This window comes from Hyalella azteca, unplaced genomic scaffold (genome assembly GCF_000764305.2).
Source record: "Hyalella azteca isolate HAZT.00-mixed unplaced genomic scaffold, Hazt_2.0.2 contig656, whole genome shotgun sequence".
NCBI classification, from domain to species: Eukaryota; Metazoa; Arthropoda; class Malacostraca; order Amphipoda; family Hyalellidae; genus Hyalella; species Hyalella azteca.
Window position 1 is genome coordinate 7,733 of NW_025930995.1, and position 21,018 is coordinate 28,750.

The following is a 21,018-nucleotide window of genomic DNA, read 5'->3' on the forward strand; positions in this document are numbered from 1 at the left end:
TAGAGTATTAGATCTTTGAATATTCACTGACGGGCAATGGGAATGTTTCCCCGATATTAACATGGAGGATATGGAAAGTAGGTATATCGCTTGAATATTTCCTCTTAAATTGTCATTACAATATGTCAGAAATGTATGTACTGTAGATATTTCTATAATGTAAGCTGCAAGTTTGAAATTTGAACAGATTCTTCCAATTATAAGATATTTCCACAAACCGTTCGGAGTACGAAACGATAGCAATTGAAAATCAATTTTTGGGTGCTAGGGAATGGAAACTGGAATTACGTTCGATGATGAAGATAATTTGTATAAAATAATATATTTATTCATATTATTGATTTGGTCTCTGCATTTATCCAATTTCAGACTGAAAAGCGCTTCGGGTGTTGGGAGTGTTTAAGCAGGTTTAAGCTTACACTCCGTTATAAGAACACTGCCTTAATTATTCTCCAGCTTACTACGCGGATAAATAGATATTAGATATTTAGTTCCCATTGAATACTATGCTCGTCATCAGAAGAGCAGTTAGAATTGAATTAATTCGAAATAACTTGGCTAGCTAGATAAAACTCGCTCTTCCTAGATAGTTTTCGGTATTGCTGTACATAAAGATCTTAACAATGAGATATACAATAAAAACTTGAGTGGGCTGACTCTTCTCATTGACCTGATAGATCAATTTCAAGATACTTTTACGTAAAAATGTTTCCATCAAATTATTTTTGTCTGGACTATTTTTCCCCGCGACTCAGGCATAATGCATCGTCCCCCAATTTTTTTTAATTCAATGTGGAGTTTTTCCTCGAGCCATCGGAGTAACCACTTTTCTTCAATAAATAAATAAAAAAAACTCAGACATGATGGCTTCGTGTGCAGATCTGATCCACCGGGCCATCTTGATGAGCGGGTCGTCGTTGGCCCCGTGGGCTCTTGTGCCGGACCCCAAGAAATACACGCGCCTCGTGGCCCGGGCCCTCAACTGCTCCGATGTCCCCTTAGGGGAGCCGCTCAAAACCTGCCTCAGGACGGTCCCACTTCATCTCATCAAACAGGCCCAAGTCGAGGTAAGAAATGTGCACCGAATTTGTAACCTAATTCTCTGACAGATAATTTATCGAAATTCTTAAAGGTAAGATGGTATGCAATCTGTGGTTATGCATATCTTATTAGTATCTAGAAAAATTACAGATTAGATCCACGGTTATCCTTGATATTCTCAAAAATTTTCTATTTTTTATACAATTGAAGCAATTCTTTCAATTGTTTCAATTGTTAATTGAATTAAACAATATTTAAATTGAAATTGAGATACACGATCTTCTCTGTCTCTGTGGGGCGATTCTATATTCTATGTGTTTCTGTAGAACCAAGATCAGATATTCCACCTCAGCTCACTATGGTTTCATATTCTTCAAAATTTAGAATTCAAACCAGAGACTTTTTGAAGCTTTTTGTAGGGAATTATTACGGATTTTCCGTCCACATCTCACCATATCAACGGAAGCAAAGGATATTTTCCAAATATTCGGCTGACGTAGCGAGCGATCTATCGTCAAAATGATGGGAATCACCGACACTTCCGAAGTGAAGAGTGGGATTACCGGCACCGACGCGTCGACAGCAGCGTCTTGCAGACTAGGCCTACGTCGCTGCTGCGTCGTCCCTCACGTCGCGTTGTGGGAGTCGCTGCTGCGTCGTCCTCCACGTCGCGTTGTGAGAGTCGCTGCTGCGTCGTCCCTCACGTCGCATTGTGGGAGTCGTTGCTGCGTCGCCCCTCACGTCGCATTGTGGGAGTCGCTGCTGCGTCGTCCCTCACGTCGCATTGTGGGAGTCGCTGCTGCGTCGTCCCTCACGCAGCGTTGTGGGAGTCGCTGCTGCGTCGTCCCCCACGCAGCGTTGTGGGAGTCGCTGCTGCGTCGTCCCCCACGTCGTGTTGTGGGAGTCGCTGCTGCGTCGTCCCCCATGTCGTGTTGTGGGAGTCGCTGCTGCGTCGTCCCCCACGTCGCGTTGTGGGAGTCGCTGCTGCGTCGTCCCCCACGTCGCGTTGTGGGAGTCGCTGCTGCGTCGTCCCCAACGTCGCGTTGTGGGAGTCGCTGCTGCGTCGTTCCCAACGTCGCGTTGTGGGAGTCGCTGCTGCGTCGTCCCTCACGTCGCGTTGTGGGAGTCGCTGCTGCGTCGTCCCTCACGTCGCGTTGTGGGAGTCACCGATTCTCAAGCTAAATTAATCCGTCCCAAAATATGTAGTGCAATTCATTTCAAACTTCAAAGCTTGGGGTTGCATTGTTTATCATCATTTCGTCGAACTCATTTTTGGAGGGATGATATTGGAGAAAGCTTCACAGATGAGGCAGCACCAATTAATGCCGTCATAAGGCTGTTATAGAGCTGTCATCCGATGTCCATCCACCAGTTATAACGTAGGTATTTATTGACAAATTCTGAATAAAAAACTACCCGCTGCCGCCTTCTCAGCTCCAATAAACAGGCTTTGAAACAACATCCAAGAACATGATTAAGGTTTTCCTCGTCGATTTAAGCGAGTTAATTTTAACGCATTGAAGCGATCAAATTTTAACGGAAGATAAATCAAGTCAGCCTCCTAAGACGTCACATGTGAAACTTAAATATATATATATATATATTTTTTTTTTAAATTTGTTTATGAAAATAACCAAAAAATATTGTTTATATGAAATTTAAAATCGTGGCTCTTGTATTACTGAATATTACTTAGGAGGCGACAAAGTTCCTATCCAATTTAATCAATGATATCACCGATGATTATTGAATTGAACCAAAGGTTAGATTATGGAGCAAATACAAAAAACGCATGAAGTTGGTGGTCATAATAATTCTTGCGTTTAACGTTGCACAGAAATTTTGCTCCTCTTAAATTTAGTTATAAAATTGTTCATCACAATATCATTGGATGATTCAAAACATTCCAATTATAGAGAAGTGCTCTTATACATTTTTTAGTGTTTGAATTCTTAATTTGTATACCAGTGCGCATATCCATAGACTTGTATTTGGAACATTTATTGATCCTCGGTTTTTTATTGGGAGTTAGTTTACACGGAAATCATTAACTGAAGTTATGTTTCGGAAACGTAAGAGTTGAACGTTATCCGAAGCTTCGGGCTGAAATCTCGGGATCGGGAAGTTCACCAAAAATTCAGTTGTTATTCATGAATTTATTCGTAGAAAATTTGCTCAAGTTTATACTAAGGAACTCGTGATGAGAAAGACATTTGCAGAAGCTTCAGTTACAACTGCAGATCGGGCGAGTGAGACGAAGGCGAGTTGCGTTTGTTTGCGGAGCGGTATGATGGAGCGGACGATGTGTGTGACACGCTGTCGTCCGCACAAACGGATTGACCAGCTCCACAAAAACATCTAATTGTTCCCTCAACAAAACTAAAAAGAGCAACCCGAGTTTTTAGTTTCCTACAAACTCATGTAGCCCCTTCTTCCTCCTCAGCTCTTATGCCACGAGGTTATTGTTTTCTAGGAGCAAGAGCCAGGCCAGATTCCTCCAATTCGAACATCTGGCATTTAATCCGAGTAAGTGCCTTAGAAGCGCGCCTCAGAAGCGGCATCTTTTCTCAGCCAATCCTTGATATTTTACGGCTTTACCTTAGCATTAGGTTCAGTGTAGTTGTATTTGTACTACAATACTAAATTTGCAATTGAAAAGAATTAAGTCTGTGAACTGAGATCGCCCCATCTGACCAGCACTGAACTATAAAGTTGTAGCTACTGTAGTTATTTGATTAAGAAAAATTTACAGAGGATCTTACTATTTGTAACCTCAACAAATTTCAAAATTTCAGTCTTGACTGGATAGTACTAATATTATTTTAATATGATCTTTTATCATAGAAATTATCATCTAAAAAATGCTTGTTCGTCCATTTTCTTTGGACCTTATGCATACATTTAGTTTAAATCTACCCGTTTAGAGGTTGTCCCGGTCGCAAAAAAACGTGTAATAGTTTTTTCTCGCTAAATCTCGCAAACAAAAGCTTATGTTGGGTCGAGTGATATTTTAGCGATGGCACTTCAGCCGTTACGCAAACCTCGATTGATTTAAGTTTGTGCTCGAAGCTAATAGTAGGTGCCATTGTAAACATAGTGTAATTAATTAACATTTGCGTACCTGCGCGTGTGAGCTCAAAGAGTCTTTTACACTTGACGTCGGCCCGAGTGATGTGTCAACAGAACAAGTTAAAGTGAAGTGCAGTAAAAGCAGGCGCTCTTGTGTTGAATGCCACTAAACAATGAATGAGGCAATAACCTGATGCTTTGAATGGTTGTTTACGTCGAGTGATGCAATTAAAGCTCATGAGTGGAGAACGTATTAATGGCATGGGTCGAGAGCTCGTTGCTTACTAATCCGAAACCGAAAAACTTCCTGGAACTTGCCGTTGCGCATTTGATGATTTTATGACATTTTGTCCGTGCGATTAATGCGCGAGTGAACTTAGTCATTCAATCCACAACAAATTGATATCGTTCTTTTTACAAAATATACTTGCATCGTTAACTATTAATACGGGTAAATTTCTATCATCTGATGCCTCACCAAGTAATTTCATTTTCTATTTTATTCTGAAAAAATGTTTCGCGTTTGTAATTGTTGCTCAAAATAAAACTCTATTCGTGAGTTACCCCAGCCTCTCAACACGGGAATGGTCTTCGTGTAATTTTGTATTTGACTTAAAAAATCCTACTGAGCTTTCCTCAACTCGTTCAACCTTAACATACAATATGTATTTTAATGACTAAATTTTTTAGTTTAGTTTTACGAGTTTTTCTAAGCTGCGCCGCTAACGCAAAACTCGCGACTGATGTTGGTTTGGTGGTGGCAAGCGTCTGGCTCGGTTTTGTGATGGCAAGCGTCTGGCTCGGTTTAATTGTCATACGATTTCTGTTCGTCAATCGATGCCACATTGGTAGCAAAAAAGTTGAAAGTTTTCAAAAAGCTTGGTTTTTCGCTGCTTGTGTTGTAAACGATTTATTTTAGTTTCCCCTTATCAAATAAATATTTAATCTTATATTCTTGGCTGTATCGACTTGATAGGGTTATAGGCTCTTAATCAGCCTTACAATGATGAACAATATCTCAGATAATAATTTTCTGTGAGATATAACATCAGATGACATTCGTTTATTCCGTGCGAATGAAGTATCATTCTCACATAATTTCTTCTTGGTGTCGCGTTAATTAGTGGTAAATTCGGTAACATTTCGCGAAATACTTCAAGTTAGAATTTCACTAAAATTAACTGGTTGTTATTCAAATAGAATAGCAGAAAGCTAAGTATAATAGCATCATTTCGAGGATAAATATGGATGAAAATTAATTGAAATTAATTTAACTCGTATTCGGCCATGGTTCATGGTCTCATTTTGACTCTGTGCAGACATTACCGCAATTTAACTTCAATTATGCATGGTGAATAATTGTCACCGTTCAAGTGAATACCAGCATGTCGATACCTACTCAGTAGCAGGGAATTATGAGGTAACTTTAGTCATCTCCTCTTTGAGTGAAGCTTTTATATTTAACTTGAATGTGACCATTAAAACAGTATCATTGAAACAGGATAAAACGTTACCCTCCAGATAAAACGTGAACTCAAACGCCTCAGATCAAAAGAGTCATAGGACTCTTTTGATACATGATAGCTGTGAAAATAATTATTTCTTGCAAATATTAAAAGATCATTTCTCATTAACAGATTCGTGGCTTTGTAGTTAATCTTCATTAAAATTTGTCCTAGAAATTACTGCCTAAATTTTTTATTACTTAATGATCGAATTCTTGATCTCAATGAAATTAACACAAAAAATTACACTCTTGATTTTTTACTACTTCATGATCAAATTTTTGACCTCATTGAAGTCAATACAAAATTTAATCCACAAACTTTTTGATGACCTCATGTAAGATTAAAAACGCAACATTCAATTACATATGTAGCACTTTTTACTTATATTAACTTTTCTTTAATTTTCGTTAATTATCGTTTTGAGAAAATTATTCGATGATCCGATGTACCAACTTCGTGAATTAATTACCTAGGCACAAATTCATTGCAAAAATTTAACTACTGTATTTTGTGAACATAATTCTAGACATCAACAAATAGCCACTCGTTATAGACCTCGTCAATGCCTCTACCAGTGCAGCCAACTGGAGGCTATTTCGTACCATTTAATTTCCATCAAATGCATTGGGTTGACTTCACTAAAAGTACTATCAAAAACATATTTGGAATATATGTAATATATGCGAAAAACAAATCGTAGTGGTTCAAAGTGAACATTTTAAAGTTATTTCTGGAAGAATTTCAACGAAAAGTCAAATAATTGTGACGTTGTCGGCCTCTAATTAACCGTGCGAGGTGTGATGGAGCTGTGACCTCAAAAACCTCAGATATTTTTCCTATGGCTCTTATGATACATGAGAGCTGTACAAGTTAAATTTCTAAAAGATATAATTCAGTACTCACTGCAGTGAGTGACATAGAGCGCATTTTCTAGAGCGCATTCTTATAGAATTTTTTATATTCATAGAGCGCATTTTTTTCACGGACAGACAGACAGACGGACATAACGAGCACAATAGCACTTCTTTCCATAAATGAGAAAATGCGCTAGAAATGGGATAAGTTCAATTTTTATACTCCTTTATATATCGGACTGTAGGAATTATTTGTTTTCACAGCTACTTTTATTGGTAATTTATATTTATCGATTTATTAACAGATTAATAATATAAAATTTACCTTATTATACCTTTTCTGAATTAAACAACGTCTCATTGTATGGCATTAATCTTAATCCAAAGTCAATAGTACAGATTAAATGAAGTATCAAATCAATCCCTGTGTTTCTCCTCACATACATCAAACTAGCGGGAAAAACAGTTAAACAAATAACCTAACAAATAATCCCTGATACTCGGGAATCCAGTTATTCCAAACCAAATTATTCTAAATTCAGATATTATTACTAACGTACGTAAATTAATTCAATAAAGACCCGTTCAAACCAACATTACTGCCTTGTAACTTCTATAGTTGAAATTCGATGTAAACAATATTACAATTTTCTAATTCAGCTCTTCCCTCTACCCTACATCTTATTTTCGATGTCGCGCGATTCCACCTCTAAAATTGATTTATGTTACCAAGTAATATTCCAATCCGATAATTATCGTAATCTAACTGCCTCCACATTTCCAATGCCAGGCTTCATCCTAACACGCAATTTTTCACAAATATATGATAGATGTCTCAGACATCTATGTCTCTCAGACATATCTATCTATGATAGATGTCCCGGACATCAGCTTTTTAATCTCATGCCCTCTATCTGCACTTACGCGCTAATCAAGGCGAAAAGAACCTTAACGCTTATATAAATAATCGTAATGCTGCTGTAATCAATCCTGATGTTTAATAAGTTTCAAGTCCCACTTTCCGTTTAAACAATTGCACGTCAAACACGAGATTTCAAATATCAGGTTCAGATATTAGAAGACTAATGTAAAGAACAAAGTCGATGCAAATACGATCTTCGTGGTATCAATCAGATTGAAAATTTATCCCTGAATTTATATCTTCGCGTGCGTCACTTTGCTCTTCTTTTTATAATTTTTTCCTTTTGTTTAAAGTGCATCTTAATGAATGCAGAACTTTTCGTTTTCAATTCAAGCCTGAGCTATTCTTCACTCACCCCTGGAAATTTGGCTTCAAGATGATCAGTCATGGCGAAAGGACTCTTTATTCTATAATTTATTCAAGAACGTCTTGTGCCATCTTGTAATTATTGCGAAATTACCCGCTTAATATATCTTGTGAAAATCATCATTAATTTATTTTCTTAGAATTTTCAAATACATCAAATAACATTTTAATCTGTAACGACATTTCGGAGGACTTGTACTTGTTGGGCCGAACTGTCGACACATCATCGTTGCTGCATTTCTGATTGAGGCTGATGGTATGCCAGTCACTTTCTGGGGACTTGCCACGGATGAGGACATACTTTGGACTGCAAAGCGCGTGCCTGAAGCTTGCCATGGACTTTGAGCATTCACGTCACGTGCTGCCCATCGCAACTTGCGACTGCTGCTGCAGCCACGGAATACAACGTATGTTTACGTCTCGGTCATCTTCCATCGTGGTTTAGACTCGACTGGAAAGATTGTGCCACTTTGGCGAGTGTAAAGCGCCTTCAAAGCTCTCTCTTGAGAAAACAATGAAAGACTCACAGGCAGTAAGATGTCGCCAGCCCTCACACTAACCATACTTACTTCATGAAAGTCGCTTCAAAGGAAGTCTTGGGTGCATGTACAAGCGAGGCGAGTCCATATCTCTATATTGTCTTCAATGATTGTCACGGAAACGTGCTGGGAATTTTTATCCAGAGGCTTTTGTTGTCTTGGGATCGTCATCTCTTTTTTGTGCAGAAGCCTGGCAGGTCACGAGTTGCTTATGAATTTTATCAATATTTATTACGTGTCTGAAAGTGTTATCTTGGCGTAAAATCAACATGAATATCATTTCATTGATAGATTTCTCTTGCATAGAAATTGCAAAAATTCAATTGAAAACGATCTTACTCTATGTCGGAAATTTTGATGATTAAAAACACGTTTGGTTCATTTAAGATGCCCCGAAATTGATGGAATACATATTGTACAACAACAAACATCGGAAAAGTTCATGTTGAAGTCCCAACCCACATTAACAGCCTCCCTCCCCAACCCACTTTAACAATTTACACTGAAAATTTCTCTTCACTGAATTAAATACTAAACCGTTGTAAATTTTACTCACGTGTCCAAGCTCATTCTAGTCCAATCTACGCTGTTCACGATCTCTAGCCCCGTGAGATGACAAATTGTATCGTGCGATACAAACTCCTTTGAAAATATACGAGTACACAAGATACCAAACACTTTGAGATGTTCATTTTCAACAGCGCCAATCGCAGGCAAATTTTAGGTTTTTTTTTGCAGTTACATGTTGGATCGTAGTGTAATTTACAGTATCATTGTTCATGTCGTTGCTAGGGATAACTTCATCCCAAAACACCGTTTATATGAGTGCCTAGATTGGTAATGCAATTTTTTTTCTTCCAGTTAATTTCATCGAACTTCACAATACACGCTAAGCAAATTTTGTTATCAACTGCGTTAATGACAAACACTTCATCAGCAGTGCACATAACTTTTTATATAAAATTATGAGGTGTGAATCTCTTGAATTCAAGGAGAATTATTTATCCGTCTTCATATAAGAACTCGCGTTTTTCACCGTTTCCACCGCTTGACTTTTCCTCAGGTTGAAGGAGCCAGGACTAGAGGCCGCTTTAGCCTTAAAGCCTGCGGCAAGTAACATATTTACCCTGAACTTCTGCTGCAAAGCTCGGCAAATTATAACTAAACAACGCAAAGAAACTGCGACAAATTGGGCCACGAGGAAACTTTGCCTGAGGCTTGCCTTAGAAGAGCGCACTCGATCAATTTGCTCCTCTCGTGAATTGTGTAAGCCATTGTTTTGTTGGGATATTTTCGCAGTTTTCTCGACTCATTTTGTTGTTCTCGACCATTTGTTCCCTTTTAAAAATCTGTCCATAAATTCGAGAAGTCATTTTCGTTTTCTTTTGAAATTTCTAACCTGCGCTTAGAAAAAAATAAATGTTCTAACCTGTACACCTCCTCTAATGCTTAGAGGAGTAGGGAAGAGGATTGCGTTGGGTTATGTTCGAAGTTTCGCACCCCGGGTGACGAGCGATTTCATTTAAATTAATGCCACCCGTTTTAAGCTTGAACACATCCCCTCCTACCCGTGCCTAACTTGACCTAACCCAACCCAACGTAGAAATGATAGAAACTTCGATTCAGTTTTTGACCATGTATTTCGTTTCAGCGATACGACTGCTCTTTGACTACTCTGCTGGGAGTAGGAAAGTGTGACACTATTCAGACAATATTTCTCTATTTCTCGTACATTTTCAAAATGAAACCAGACAACCAGACATGAGAAAAGTTTACGGAGTTTCATACCATTATTTAAGTATCTAATCTTTTGAAAATGCCTGCGTTGAATTGTGTGTTTTTTTTTTCTGCAAGTTTGGAGCTTTAAGCGTAGCTAAATGTAATACGCAATGTAATCGAATTTACGCTTCACTTCTTAAGTTGGTCCTAGATTTTTCAGCTAATATCATGAGTGATGATTGATAGTACGAAGTTAGCTCTCAGTGAACGAGTTCGCTCATCCCAACCAAACCAAAGAGATTCTGGCAACAATCACACTAAATATTGTGGACTTTCGAGTAGTTGAATGCATTACAAATAAAAACGAGTTTTTAAAATATACAAATGTTGAATAAAATTTACGTACATTTTTTTCATTTTTGTTTTTAAATATGCTTCCTAAGGAAAGTAATGATGTAATATTTACATTTTAGTAATAAAAGCTCAACATATCAAAATTAGAACGCCAATTTCTCTTTAATCTAACCTTCAACTATCCCCGTTCATCTGACCCTCGTGGTTAAATCATAACGTGAAATTTAACTTCCATTCCTCAACAGATATTTTGGATACACGTTCGAACAACCTATACATTTGCAGTGGTAACTCAGCACTCGCAACACACTAACTTGCACACGATCTGGTAGATAAAAAATTTTTACTGTATATTCGCCTCAAAGCCTTTAGGCCGTTTTTATAGCAAACTAAATCGTATGGGATAATGGAAACTTCGGCTTCATGTACAGCCTGCAAAAATTGACTTGTGCTAAGAATTTACAAAAACGAGTTTGATTAATTTCAGAGCAGATTACCAGTTTATAATTATAGTCTTATTGGTCGAAAGGCTTTCTTCATATCATTGTCATAGAAGATCAGACCATTAAAATTTCCATTGTAGCTGCCTTGAGCGGAAGAAATGTTATTGTTACTGTTTTGCGCACTAGATTAAATATTCTTATGATTATATAATTAATAACTTTTCCAACTTTTCCGTTATTATAATGTCATTCAGTGACGCACATAGGCCCAGCAATGCCTAATGGAGCTTCGTTAACACCTCGCACACTGCGGACTGAAAAACCTCAATTGTTCCTTTGTAATGAAACTTGAATCAAAATATATCTATAATCTTCATAGTTAACCTAAGTCTGCTTATCTGCAGCTACGGACTGTAACATATAAGAAATTTGAGTTTCAGTCAAATGAAATTTTTAATATTAAATCTAGATTGGATCTCTCCAGATTAAATTTTTATCGTACACATGTATACTTTTAACAAATGAATCGAATTCCGACAATTTTACAGTTAAATTATTTTAGTTGGATTGACCTTACAGAAAAATTCGTACTTAAAAATCACCAAATTAAAATAGAAAGAAAAAGAAGTCCGCATCTAATTATGAGTAACCATCATTAGTCAGCTTTCGGCTAATAAAATCTAATGGAGCGTCGCTCGTAAATGCCAAACGAGTTGTTACAAACTGCTTTTTTTCGCTGTGAGGAGCCAGCAATAATTTGGAAGCGGCACGGCGACGAGCTCTTCTGATCTTATGCTGACGAGACGAGTCAACGAACCTCCCACAAAACACAAAGCCTTGAGGTGCCAACACACGAGGTTTTATTCAACTCTTCTTGGTCTAAAAATACTCAATGAAGACGAATGGTCCTGTTTAAACGCTGCCAAAAAATATGTGTACAAGTTTCCATATTTTTCAGGGAAGGAAGTTCGGTTCCTTTGTTTGCAATTTTGCGTCTGCTGCTGCTGTTGCTGCGCCACCAAGAAAGACGCGGATGTTGCGTCCAAATATTCTTGGTGAACCGCTTTGAAAGTTTGAGGGGATTCTAGCCGAATATATCTGAGGGAACTCTTTTTATGAGAGGGGACACATCGATTCTGGAACTGCAATACTGCGAACAGGCGATTTTGTGACAATCGCTTCCGAGCTTCCTGCTCCTGAATGCTGAAGTAAAATACTATTTTTTTCTGTGGACATATCGACGTGCAAATAAAGGTTTAGTGGTTTTGTGGTAACGCTGCATTGTGAATTGTTTTAAGACAGAAACCAACTTAAAGATCAATTGAAAGGGACCAGAGCGATGCAACTCCACATCATTTTCTTCCATTCACTTCACGTCATATATTCTTCCACCGCGAGGTTAGGTTTAAATTTCCTTAGCAGTTTTTTGAGGACTGTATTTTTTTAGTCGGGCGACTAATTAATCGTATTGATCACAGATCACATCGGTATTCACTGATGTGATCAATATCCAACGCTTGATCAACTTAAAATCTAAAGTACAAGTTAATCAATGTTCATTAAAACCCGAGCCTACGAGGACCTTTACTTCTGTGTGACGAACAGATTCTTCGTTCTAAACATTAAAATCGCATAATTAATGTTGTTGACATTTTGCCTTTATGCTCAATTTAAATTTATTTATGCTTATATTTAATTTCATCTGTGTTCAGGCATCTCCTCCCAATATTTTGACAATAAGTATGGTAGTGAAGATGAGCCGTCTCAAATTAATGCTTTTTTGCTTTACATGAATTATTATTTATCGGAACATCATTCATATCGGCTCTATACAATTTTTTTGTCTTGGTGAACTATTTTTTTTACTAGCTGAACTCCTGACTATTAAAAATGGATGATTTTAACATAACAAATTTATTTAGTTCTTGGAATGTTGTCGGTGAGTTTTGAATAAGTTCAAATTTATACTCGAATCTTGCTTTCTTATACAAACTCAACTGTTTGGAACCCACGTCGCTTGCCGCCTCTCAAAACGCAAATCGTAATATTGAACTCACAACCTTGGGAAATTATAATTTTATAAAATAGTCTTGTACAAAACATTTAGTTACCTCGAATTTCTTCTAAATAATCCTGAAATACTCGTGTCACATGCTGCCAAGAACATGGCGCGCGTTGTGAGTGAACGCGTCCAATGCTCGGGCATTTGGACGGACGAGTCTGGAAGACTAGGCCAGTCAGAGTCACATGGATTCCATTGTCTCTCGTACTAAGCCTAGACTTTATGTGACGTAGAGCTCTCCTCCAGACGTTAACGTCCAGACTATGCAACTTTAGACGCAATTCATTGCTCACTCTTGCCAGCCGTGTAAGCAACAGAATGCCAAGCCATCTCAACAATGCATCAACTCACGCTCGGGACATTGCCAAAGTATACCGCCTAATTTATCTTTATTTCTAAAGCATCAAATCTGATATTTATATTATATGGTCGTTGTTCCTAGTCACCCGCGTTAGAATAATGGATATGAAGTCAAAGGCTTCGTTTATCTCTGAGACGCATGTTTAAAATGGTAGGTTTAGTCTATCTTTCATAGATACGGCATGACATAGCCTCTACGTTAAATTTACTTCACTCAAATCTTGAAAATTCCAGTCGCGTGTAGAATTATGACGTATGTTGCTTTTCGTGCACACGGTCCAAAGTTTGTTGTTAGCTCTTTCTCTGTTCGTTGATATGAGCCAGCTATGTGATAAGAAACAATTCTTAGTTTCTGTTTTCTCTTTATGCTTAACTATTATTTAAATGAAATTTTTCATTAATTTTCAAAAACAATGAGTAACCCTGAGACTAGTATACCTACTTAGAATGTCTCTGATGTTTTGATGATAAGCTTGTGGCAGAACGTTATAAGCATTTCCTGCAACAGTGAAGCAACTTTTTTCTTTAATAATATTTGTATCGCTAACTCCTTTCTTGGCCAAGCAACGAACTTCAAAAGTTACTCGTTTGATCTTCCAGGCATTTTCCCCCTTTTGTTTACTGAGCTGCTGTGTTCTGGCTTTTCCCATTTAATATTGCCTGCCATTGTTTCAGCAACATTTTCCTCTAGAGCCTAAATATTTCTACGTGTCTTCAAATGATTTTTCGTTCCACCAAAAACAGTTGCGCTGGACAAACAAACAAAATATTTCCATAAATTATACTTCCAGTTTTGTTCGATGCCATGGAACGCAACATATACTACATTAATCGACCGATGGCTTATCACTATTAATATCTCCACAACCTAAAACTACTGAAGTACAAGGTGGGACAGAACCGATTGAGCAGTTTTGAGACAAAATTAATGAGTAAAGGAGGTACATAAAGTAGAAAGTTTATTTTCCTCGAGGTTAGCATAACATACTATTTAGAATACTTATGTTTTGAAAACAATATCAGGAAGATGGTGGCCGTTAGCTGCAACACACTGTTGGAGTCGTTCTCGGAGGAGGGAGGAACCGTGACAGTGAATTCCGAATTCTATGCTGCAATGTTGCAAATTTCTTCTAGCCCAGGATGGAAAACATTGTTGAAAATTAAGCATTGGGAGACGTGTGGTTCCAGCAGGATAGGGCTACAGCTCACACAGCCCGAATGTCACTAAATGTTTTGAGACGCATGTTTCCCGGACGTCTGGTGTCTTTGAAGGGTGATTTACAGTGTCCTACAAGATCACCTGATTTGAACATTTGCGATTTCTTTCTTTGGGGACACCTAAAAGAAAGGGTGTTCAGAAGTCGCCCTCACACTCTACCACAGCTAAGGGAACGGATTATTGCAGAGCTTGCACGGATGCCATACCTCGCCAAATGTGTGAACGTTCTGTAGGAAACTTCCGAGAGCGACTCCAACAGTGTGTTGCATCTAACGGCCACCATCTTCCTGATATTGTTTTCAAAACATAATTATTATAAATGGTATGTAATGCTAATCTCGAGTAAAATGAACTTTTTCTGTGTACCTCCATTATTCTTTTATTTCGCCTCAAAACTACTCAATCGGTTCTGCCCCACCCTGTATAATCTCTAACAATACCTCCACCACTTCCTCCGAGTATGGAAGTATCACACTTAAGATATCCACCACCTCCCTCTGGTGCCCACAGGGCCAAAGACCAGAACTAACACCCCGACCACCTCCTCCAGTTCCTCTGGTGTTACTACGCATTCGGAATACCCGTGCCATCTCCCCGCAGGTGCCCGAGTATTACTCTCTTTCGGTAACACCCCGACCACCCCGCAGGTGCCCGAGGATTTCCATGCATTCGGTAACGCCCCTAACACTTCATCGCAGGTGCCCGAGTATTTCCATGCATTCGAACACCCCTATCACCTCCCCGCAGGTGCCCTAGTATTTCCATGCATTAGTAACACCCCCACCTTTTCATCGCAGGTGCCCTAGTATTACTACGCATTTGTAACACACACCCCCCCCCATCACCTCCCCGCAGGTGCCCGAGTATTACTACGCATTCGGGCCGACGGTGGACGGTGTGGTCATCGACACAGAACTCGACACAAACCCCGCGTCGTACCGCGCGCGCCTTGCGCCCTACGACCTCCTCTTCGGGGTCACGCCTGCAGACGCCGCCACGAGCTTCAGCGACGACGACCTCCGCGGCCTCGACATCGAGAAGCGCAATCAAATCATCCGCAGCTTCATCCGCAACACGTACAAGTGAGTGCGACCAGATCATCCGCAGCTTCATCCGCAACACGTACAAGTGAGTGCAGCCAGATCATACGCGGCTTCATCCGCAACACGTACAAGTGAGTGCAGCCAGATCATACGCGGCTTCATCCGCAACACGTACAAGTAAGTGCAGCCAGATCATCCGTAGCTTCATCCGCAACACGTACAAGTGAGTGCGACCAGATCATCCGCAACTTTATCCGCAACACGTACAAGTAAGTGTGGCCAGATCATCCGTAGCTTCATCCGCAACACGTGCAAGTGAGTGTGGCCAGATCATCCGCAACACGTACAAGTGAGTGCGGCCAGATCATGCGCAACACGCACAAGTAAGTGTGCAAGAGAATGAATTCTGTTATTACAACAGGAAGTTTTCCGATGTTTCCACGATCCCTGGACCAATAAATTCCAGCTTTTATTTTTGTCCGGTTTCTTCTTGGATTTTCATCCGTTGTCTTAGTTTGTCTCTGTCTCCTGTCTGTTCAATTTCAATTTCCTCTGCGTCTACCTGGGCTCTTTTCGACATGTTCGCGATCTCGTTTTCTATTTTTTCAATTCGTTTCAGCAGCCGTTTATCTTCTGGCAGCCAGACCCTAAGGATTTATTTTTTCAGGCCAGAAAATCTTGAATTTCCTCTCAAATAATAACAAATCGACATGAAAGATGGCTACATGACTCAGCAATCATCTAGCGTGCCTCACTTGCGCAATGAATACATGCTCACCGCTATTTTACGTGAAACTTCCGTTGCACAAAAAATCGCGAAATGTTATCCTTCTTAACGTTATTGATATTTTCTAATAATATATTTATTTTCGTGAAAATTCATTTTGCATCATAACTGGACAAGTAAAATACACGAATCACATGATTTTTTCAGCGCATTATACGTGCAGTTAGTTGATTACGCAGAAAATCCAAGGCATGTGTCTTGAATGTACCTCGTAGGTAGTTCTTAAAGCTTCATAAATCGTCTAATGCTCTCGCCAACAAATTTATTCTCTTCTTTGAACGCAATCGCTTCCTGAATATTTAACGCACCGGGATTAAAGCTTCTGATGTGGCGTTAGGCCTTCAGAAAACTAGCGAAGAATATTACATAATTTAATTTGCGTCAATTTATTCAGAAAAGAATGTTCATAGAAGGCGATGCAGAAAAATATCATGTAAAGAGAAAAGCTCGCAATGATGATGGTTATCACGCTTAATTTAATAATACTTTATATCTGAAAAATTCTTTGTTGTTACAATAATTATTGTCTTACTGTCGTTGTTGCAGTAGGCTGTTGTAAGCCCATATAACGGCCGGTAAGTTCTTGTGGCTGCCGTGAGGTTTTAATGGCTGACGTCAGGCTCTTATGGCTGCCATTCCATCAGGTTTTAATGGCTAACGTCACGTTCTTCTGGCTGACGTAAGGTTCTTATGGTTGACGTCAGGTTCTTATGGCTGACGTCAGCTTATTTTGGCTGACGTAAGTTTCTTATGGCAGACGCCAGGTTTTTGTGGCTGACCTCAGGTTGTTATGGCTGACGTTATGAGCTCACCATCTCACAGGAGGATTATATAATAGGATAATATTACAGGAGATAATATACAGGAGATAATATAATGTTTTCTTGTTTCGAAGACGGCTAACAGAGTTAACAGAGCTTACAGAGGAGGCTCGTTACTCAGGCGGCTCACGGAGAAGTGCAGCCATGTATTCTGGTAGAGCTGACAGATTAAGCAGAGGAGGCAGAGTTGACCGAGTTGACCGAGTTGACCGAGTTGACCGAGTTGACCGAGTTGACAGAGTTGACAGAGTTGGCAGAGTTGATAGAGTTGGCAGAGTTGGCAGAGTTGGTAGAGTTGGTAGAGTTGGTAGAGTTGGTAGAGTTGACAGAGTTGACAGAGTTGACAGAGGTGACAGAGGTGACAGAGGTGACAGAGGTGACAGAGGTGACAGAGGTGACAGAGGTGACAGAGGTGACAGAGGGGACAGAGGTGACAGAGGTGACAGAGTTGACACAGTTGACACAGTTGACAGAGTTGACACAGTTGACAGAGCTGACACAGTTGACAGAGCTGACAGAGCTGACACAGTTGACAGAGTTGACACAGTTGACAGAGTTGACACAGTTGACACAGTTGACAGAGTTGACAGAGTTGACAGGGTTGACAGGGTTGACAGAGTTGACAGAGTTGACAGACTCGACAGAGTTGACAGAGCTGGCAGAGTTGACAGAGCTGACAGAGGTGACAGAGCTGGCAGAGGTAACAGAGCTGGCAGAGGTGACAGAGTTGACAGAGGTGGCAGAGTTGGCAGGAGTTGACAGGAGTTGACAGGAGTTGACAGGAGTTGACAGGAGTTGACAGGAGTTGACAGGAGTTGACAGGAGTTGACATGAGTTGACAGGAGTTGACATGAGTTGACAAGAGTTGACAGGAGTTGACAAGAGTTGACAAGAGTTGATAAGAGTTGACAAGAGTTGACAAGAGTTGACAAGAGTTGACAAGAGTTGACAAGAGTTGACAAGAGTTGACAAGAGTTGACAAGAGTTGACAAGAGTTGGCAAGAGTTGACAAGAGTTGACAAGGGTTGACAAGAGTTGACAAGAGCTGGCAGAGCTGGCAGAGCTGACAGATTTGACAGATTTGACAGAGTTGGCAGAGGAGGTAGACGTTAGTGGCAGAGTTGACAGAGTTGGTAGTGTTGGTAGAGTTGGTAGAGTTTGCAGAGCTGGCAGCGGCAGAGTTGGCACACGGTAGTGGCAGAGTTGTCACACGGTTGTGGCAGAGATGGCAGACGGTAGTTGCAGAGCTGGTAGAGTTGGCAGAGCTGGCAGAGTTGGCAGAGCTGGCGGAGTTGCTAGAGTTGGTACAATTGGCAGAGGAGGCAGAGGAGGCCCGTTAATCAGGTGCACATCTTTGATCTGATCGGCGGTGGCGGCCGTTAATTGGGCGGACACAAAGGACGGGCGGGCGCTTCATTTCCATTATTGCCTGCCAATAAAAATGAGCCTCCGCTGCCAGTAATTGCCAGACCCGCTGTAGGCTTGACTACGCTGCATTCTCGGTACTGGGAATTAATTCATGTATCTAGAGTATACCGCATGGATTCAAGATTACGCCCTTTTGCTTTCTTTTTTATTGTCCGAATTAATTGTCTTAATCGCCTTCTGGGTGAATTCTGTAAAAATCTTACCTCGCATCTATCACCGTACGATTAGGTCTATCATTGTACCATTATGTCTACACAGCTATTTCAACAGTCATTTGCACATCGTTACTTCTACACAGTTACTCCCTAACGGTTACCTCCTACACCATCATGCTACTCGCACTGAATATTTTAAGCAATCTATTATATTCCCTCAATTCCATGGTGTAAACTCTCATGTCAACCAACCTACCACTCCGAGTAAACAATTTATTTATATTATATATCTTATAACATGACAATAAATAACAACTTGAATAAGTAATGCCACTGATGCCTCCTGCAGCTACCACCTGACTGAGATCATGGCGACGGTAGTGAACGAATACACCAACTGGGACAGGCCAGGCTTCCACCCGATCACGACTCGAGACGAGACCGTCGCGATGTTATCGGACGCGCTCTTCACGGCGCCGGTGGTGCACATCGGAGCTCTGCACGCGTCTGTCGCTACTAAAAGCTTCTTCTACGTCTTCGACCACCAGACGCGCTACAACGAGTTCGACAACCCCAGTCTCGAGGTGGGCTTTCCAACGCGGCGTATTGTTTTGTTGTCAGTTAAACCAGTGCGAGTAAAAGTGATAAATAACGTCTTCGACCCCCAGGCGCGCTACAACGAGTTCGACTACCCCAGTCTCGAGGTAGGCTTTCCAACGCGGCGTATTGTTTGTTGTCAGTAAACCAGTGCGAGTTAAAGTGATAAAATAGCAGTTAATCACCTATCGATTCATCACTGATCATGATTAATCGAGAACTCTAATCTTGAGGTGCGCTATTCATAGTTACAAAGGATAAAGCAAACTTGAAGAGATGAACTAGCATGTTTTACAACTAGCATGAACTAGAAGTCAGATTTCGATGTGTGCTTCATGATCAGTGCATAATTTGCTGCACAAACAACATTAATAATTCCGGTATTAAAGATTGAGAACGATCTCATTTAAGTTTCAGGTAGCATTAAAATTCGTCTGTAATAAATATTGTATTTTGAGCAGAGTTAGGTTAATTTTCAATGTGAATATGAATATCATAAAGAACGTAGGAAGAATTTCATCTGACTAACAACGTCACGCTGACGATAAAAATCTTAAACAAAATGCTCCTCTAAGCGAATAATTTAAACCGTCTGGCAGCAATAGCCTCATGACACGAGGTTTATTCTATTGAACTAATGAGAATATAAGGAATTTATTCATTAATTTCACTCGTACATCTAAAAATGACATTGTATGCGTATTTCACAGAGATTTTAGGGAATAATTATGACGAGTTTTCGTGCTTAAAAATAGTTTCTGTCAATGGAAAATTTCTTATAGTATTGCACGCTACAAACAAATGTGTACCATGTAAATATTTGGATGTATCATAAATAAAAATGAGAATTTATAAACGTGGATAACGAACGAATAAAGATGAGCATTTCACTAGGTTCAGTGATATTGTTACTTCAATTTGTGACTATTAATGGTCTGCCAGTCGACTTTCCTAAAAAAATTTAATGTTCTATTTATTTTCATCCAAACTCAACATTTTTATTTCTTGACAATGCCTATTATATAATGATTCTTCGTATGCCGAATTAATTATTCATTTACTTGAACCTCTAAGAGATTTAAAGGTTTATCCTTTAGGTATAACCTTTAAAATTCTGTTATTTCTTGCCTTACCCCGACAGAGGTTGGGCGGAATGCACGGACAGGAGCTGGCGTACGTGTGGGGCGCGCCTTTAGTGCCCGCGCTTAGCTTCTTCCCCAGCAACTACACCGCCCCGGAGCTCAGGATATCCAGGGCCATGCTCACCTTCTGGACCAACTTCGCCAGGCTGGGGTGAGTCAGCAGGCCGTAGTGCTGTTCGTATTGTCCCTTCTGAACTAACTTTACCAGGCTGGAGTGAGTCAGCCGACTGTGGTGTTGTTCGTATTATCCCTTCTGAACTAACTTTACCAGGCTGGAGTGAGTCAGCCGACTGTGGTGTTGTTCGTATTGTACCTTCTGGACTAACTTTACCAGGCTGGAGTGAGTCAGCCGACTGTGGTGTTGTTCGTATTGTCCCTTCTGGACTAACTTTGCCAGGCTGGAGTGAGTCAGCCGACTGTGGTGGTGTTAGTATTGTCCTTTCTTGACTAACTTCGCCAGGCTGGAGTGAGTCTAACTAGAGGCAGTGCAGCGGACCTTCACGTACAGGAGGGAGCTGAACCTGAACTACTGGGAAATGCACTTCCCACTAGTTCAGGTTTGAGTCAGCAGGCTGAGGTACTGTTAATA

At 40.1% G+C, this 21,018-nt stretch overlaps 1 protein-coding gene across 1 annotated transcript in view; it reads left to right on the forward strand.

Annotated features, from left to right (window-relative positions):
* Window positions 1-879: 879 nt before the first annotated feature.
* The window catches only part of LOC108681908 (neuroligin-3), a gene marked incomplete at its 5' end in the record, with an annotated part of 40,152 nt that continues 20,013 nt past the window's right edge, over window positions 880-21,018 (forward strand). Inside the window, 4 exon segments of the mRNA XM_018170987.2 lie at window positions 880-1,067; window positions 15,312-15,538; window positions 19,040-19,274; window positions 20,429-20,580. Coding sequence (XP_018026476.2) covers window positions 880-1,067; window positions 15,312-15,538; window positions 19,040-19,274; window positions 20,429-20,580 — 802 coding nt within the window.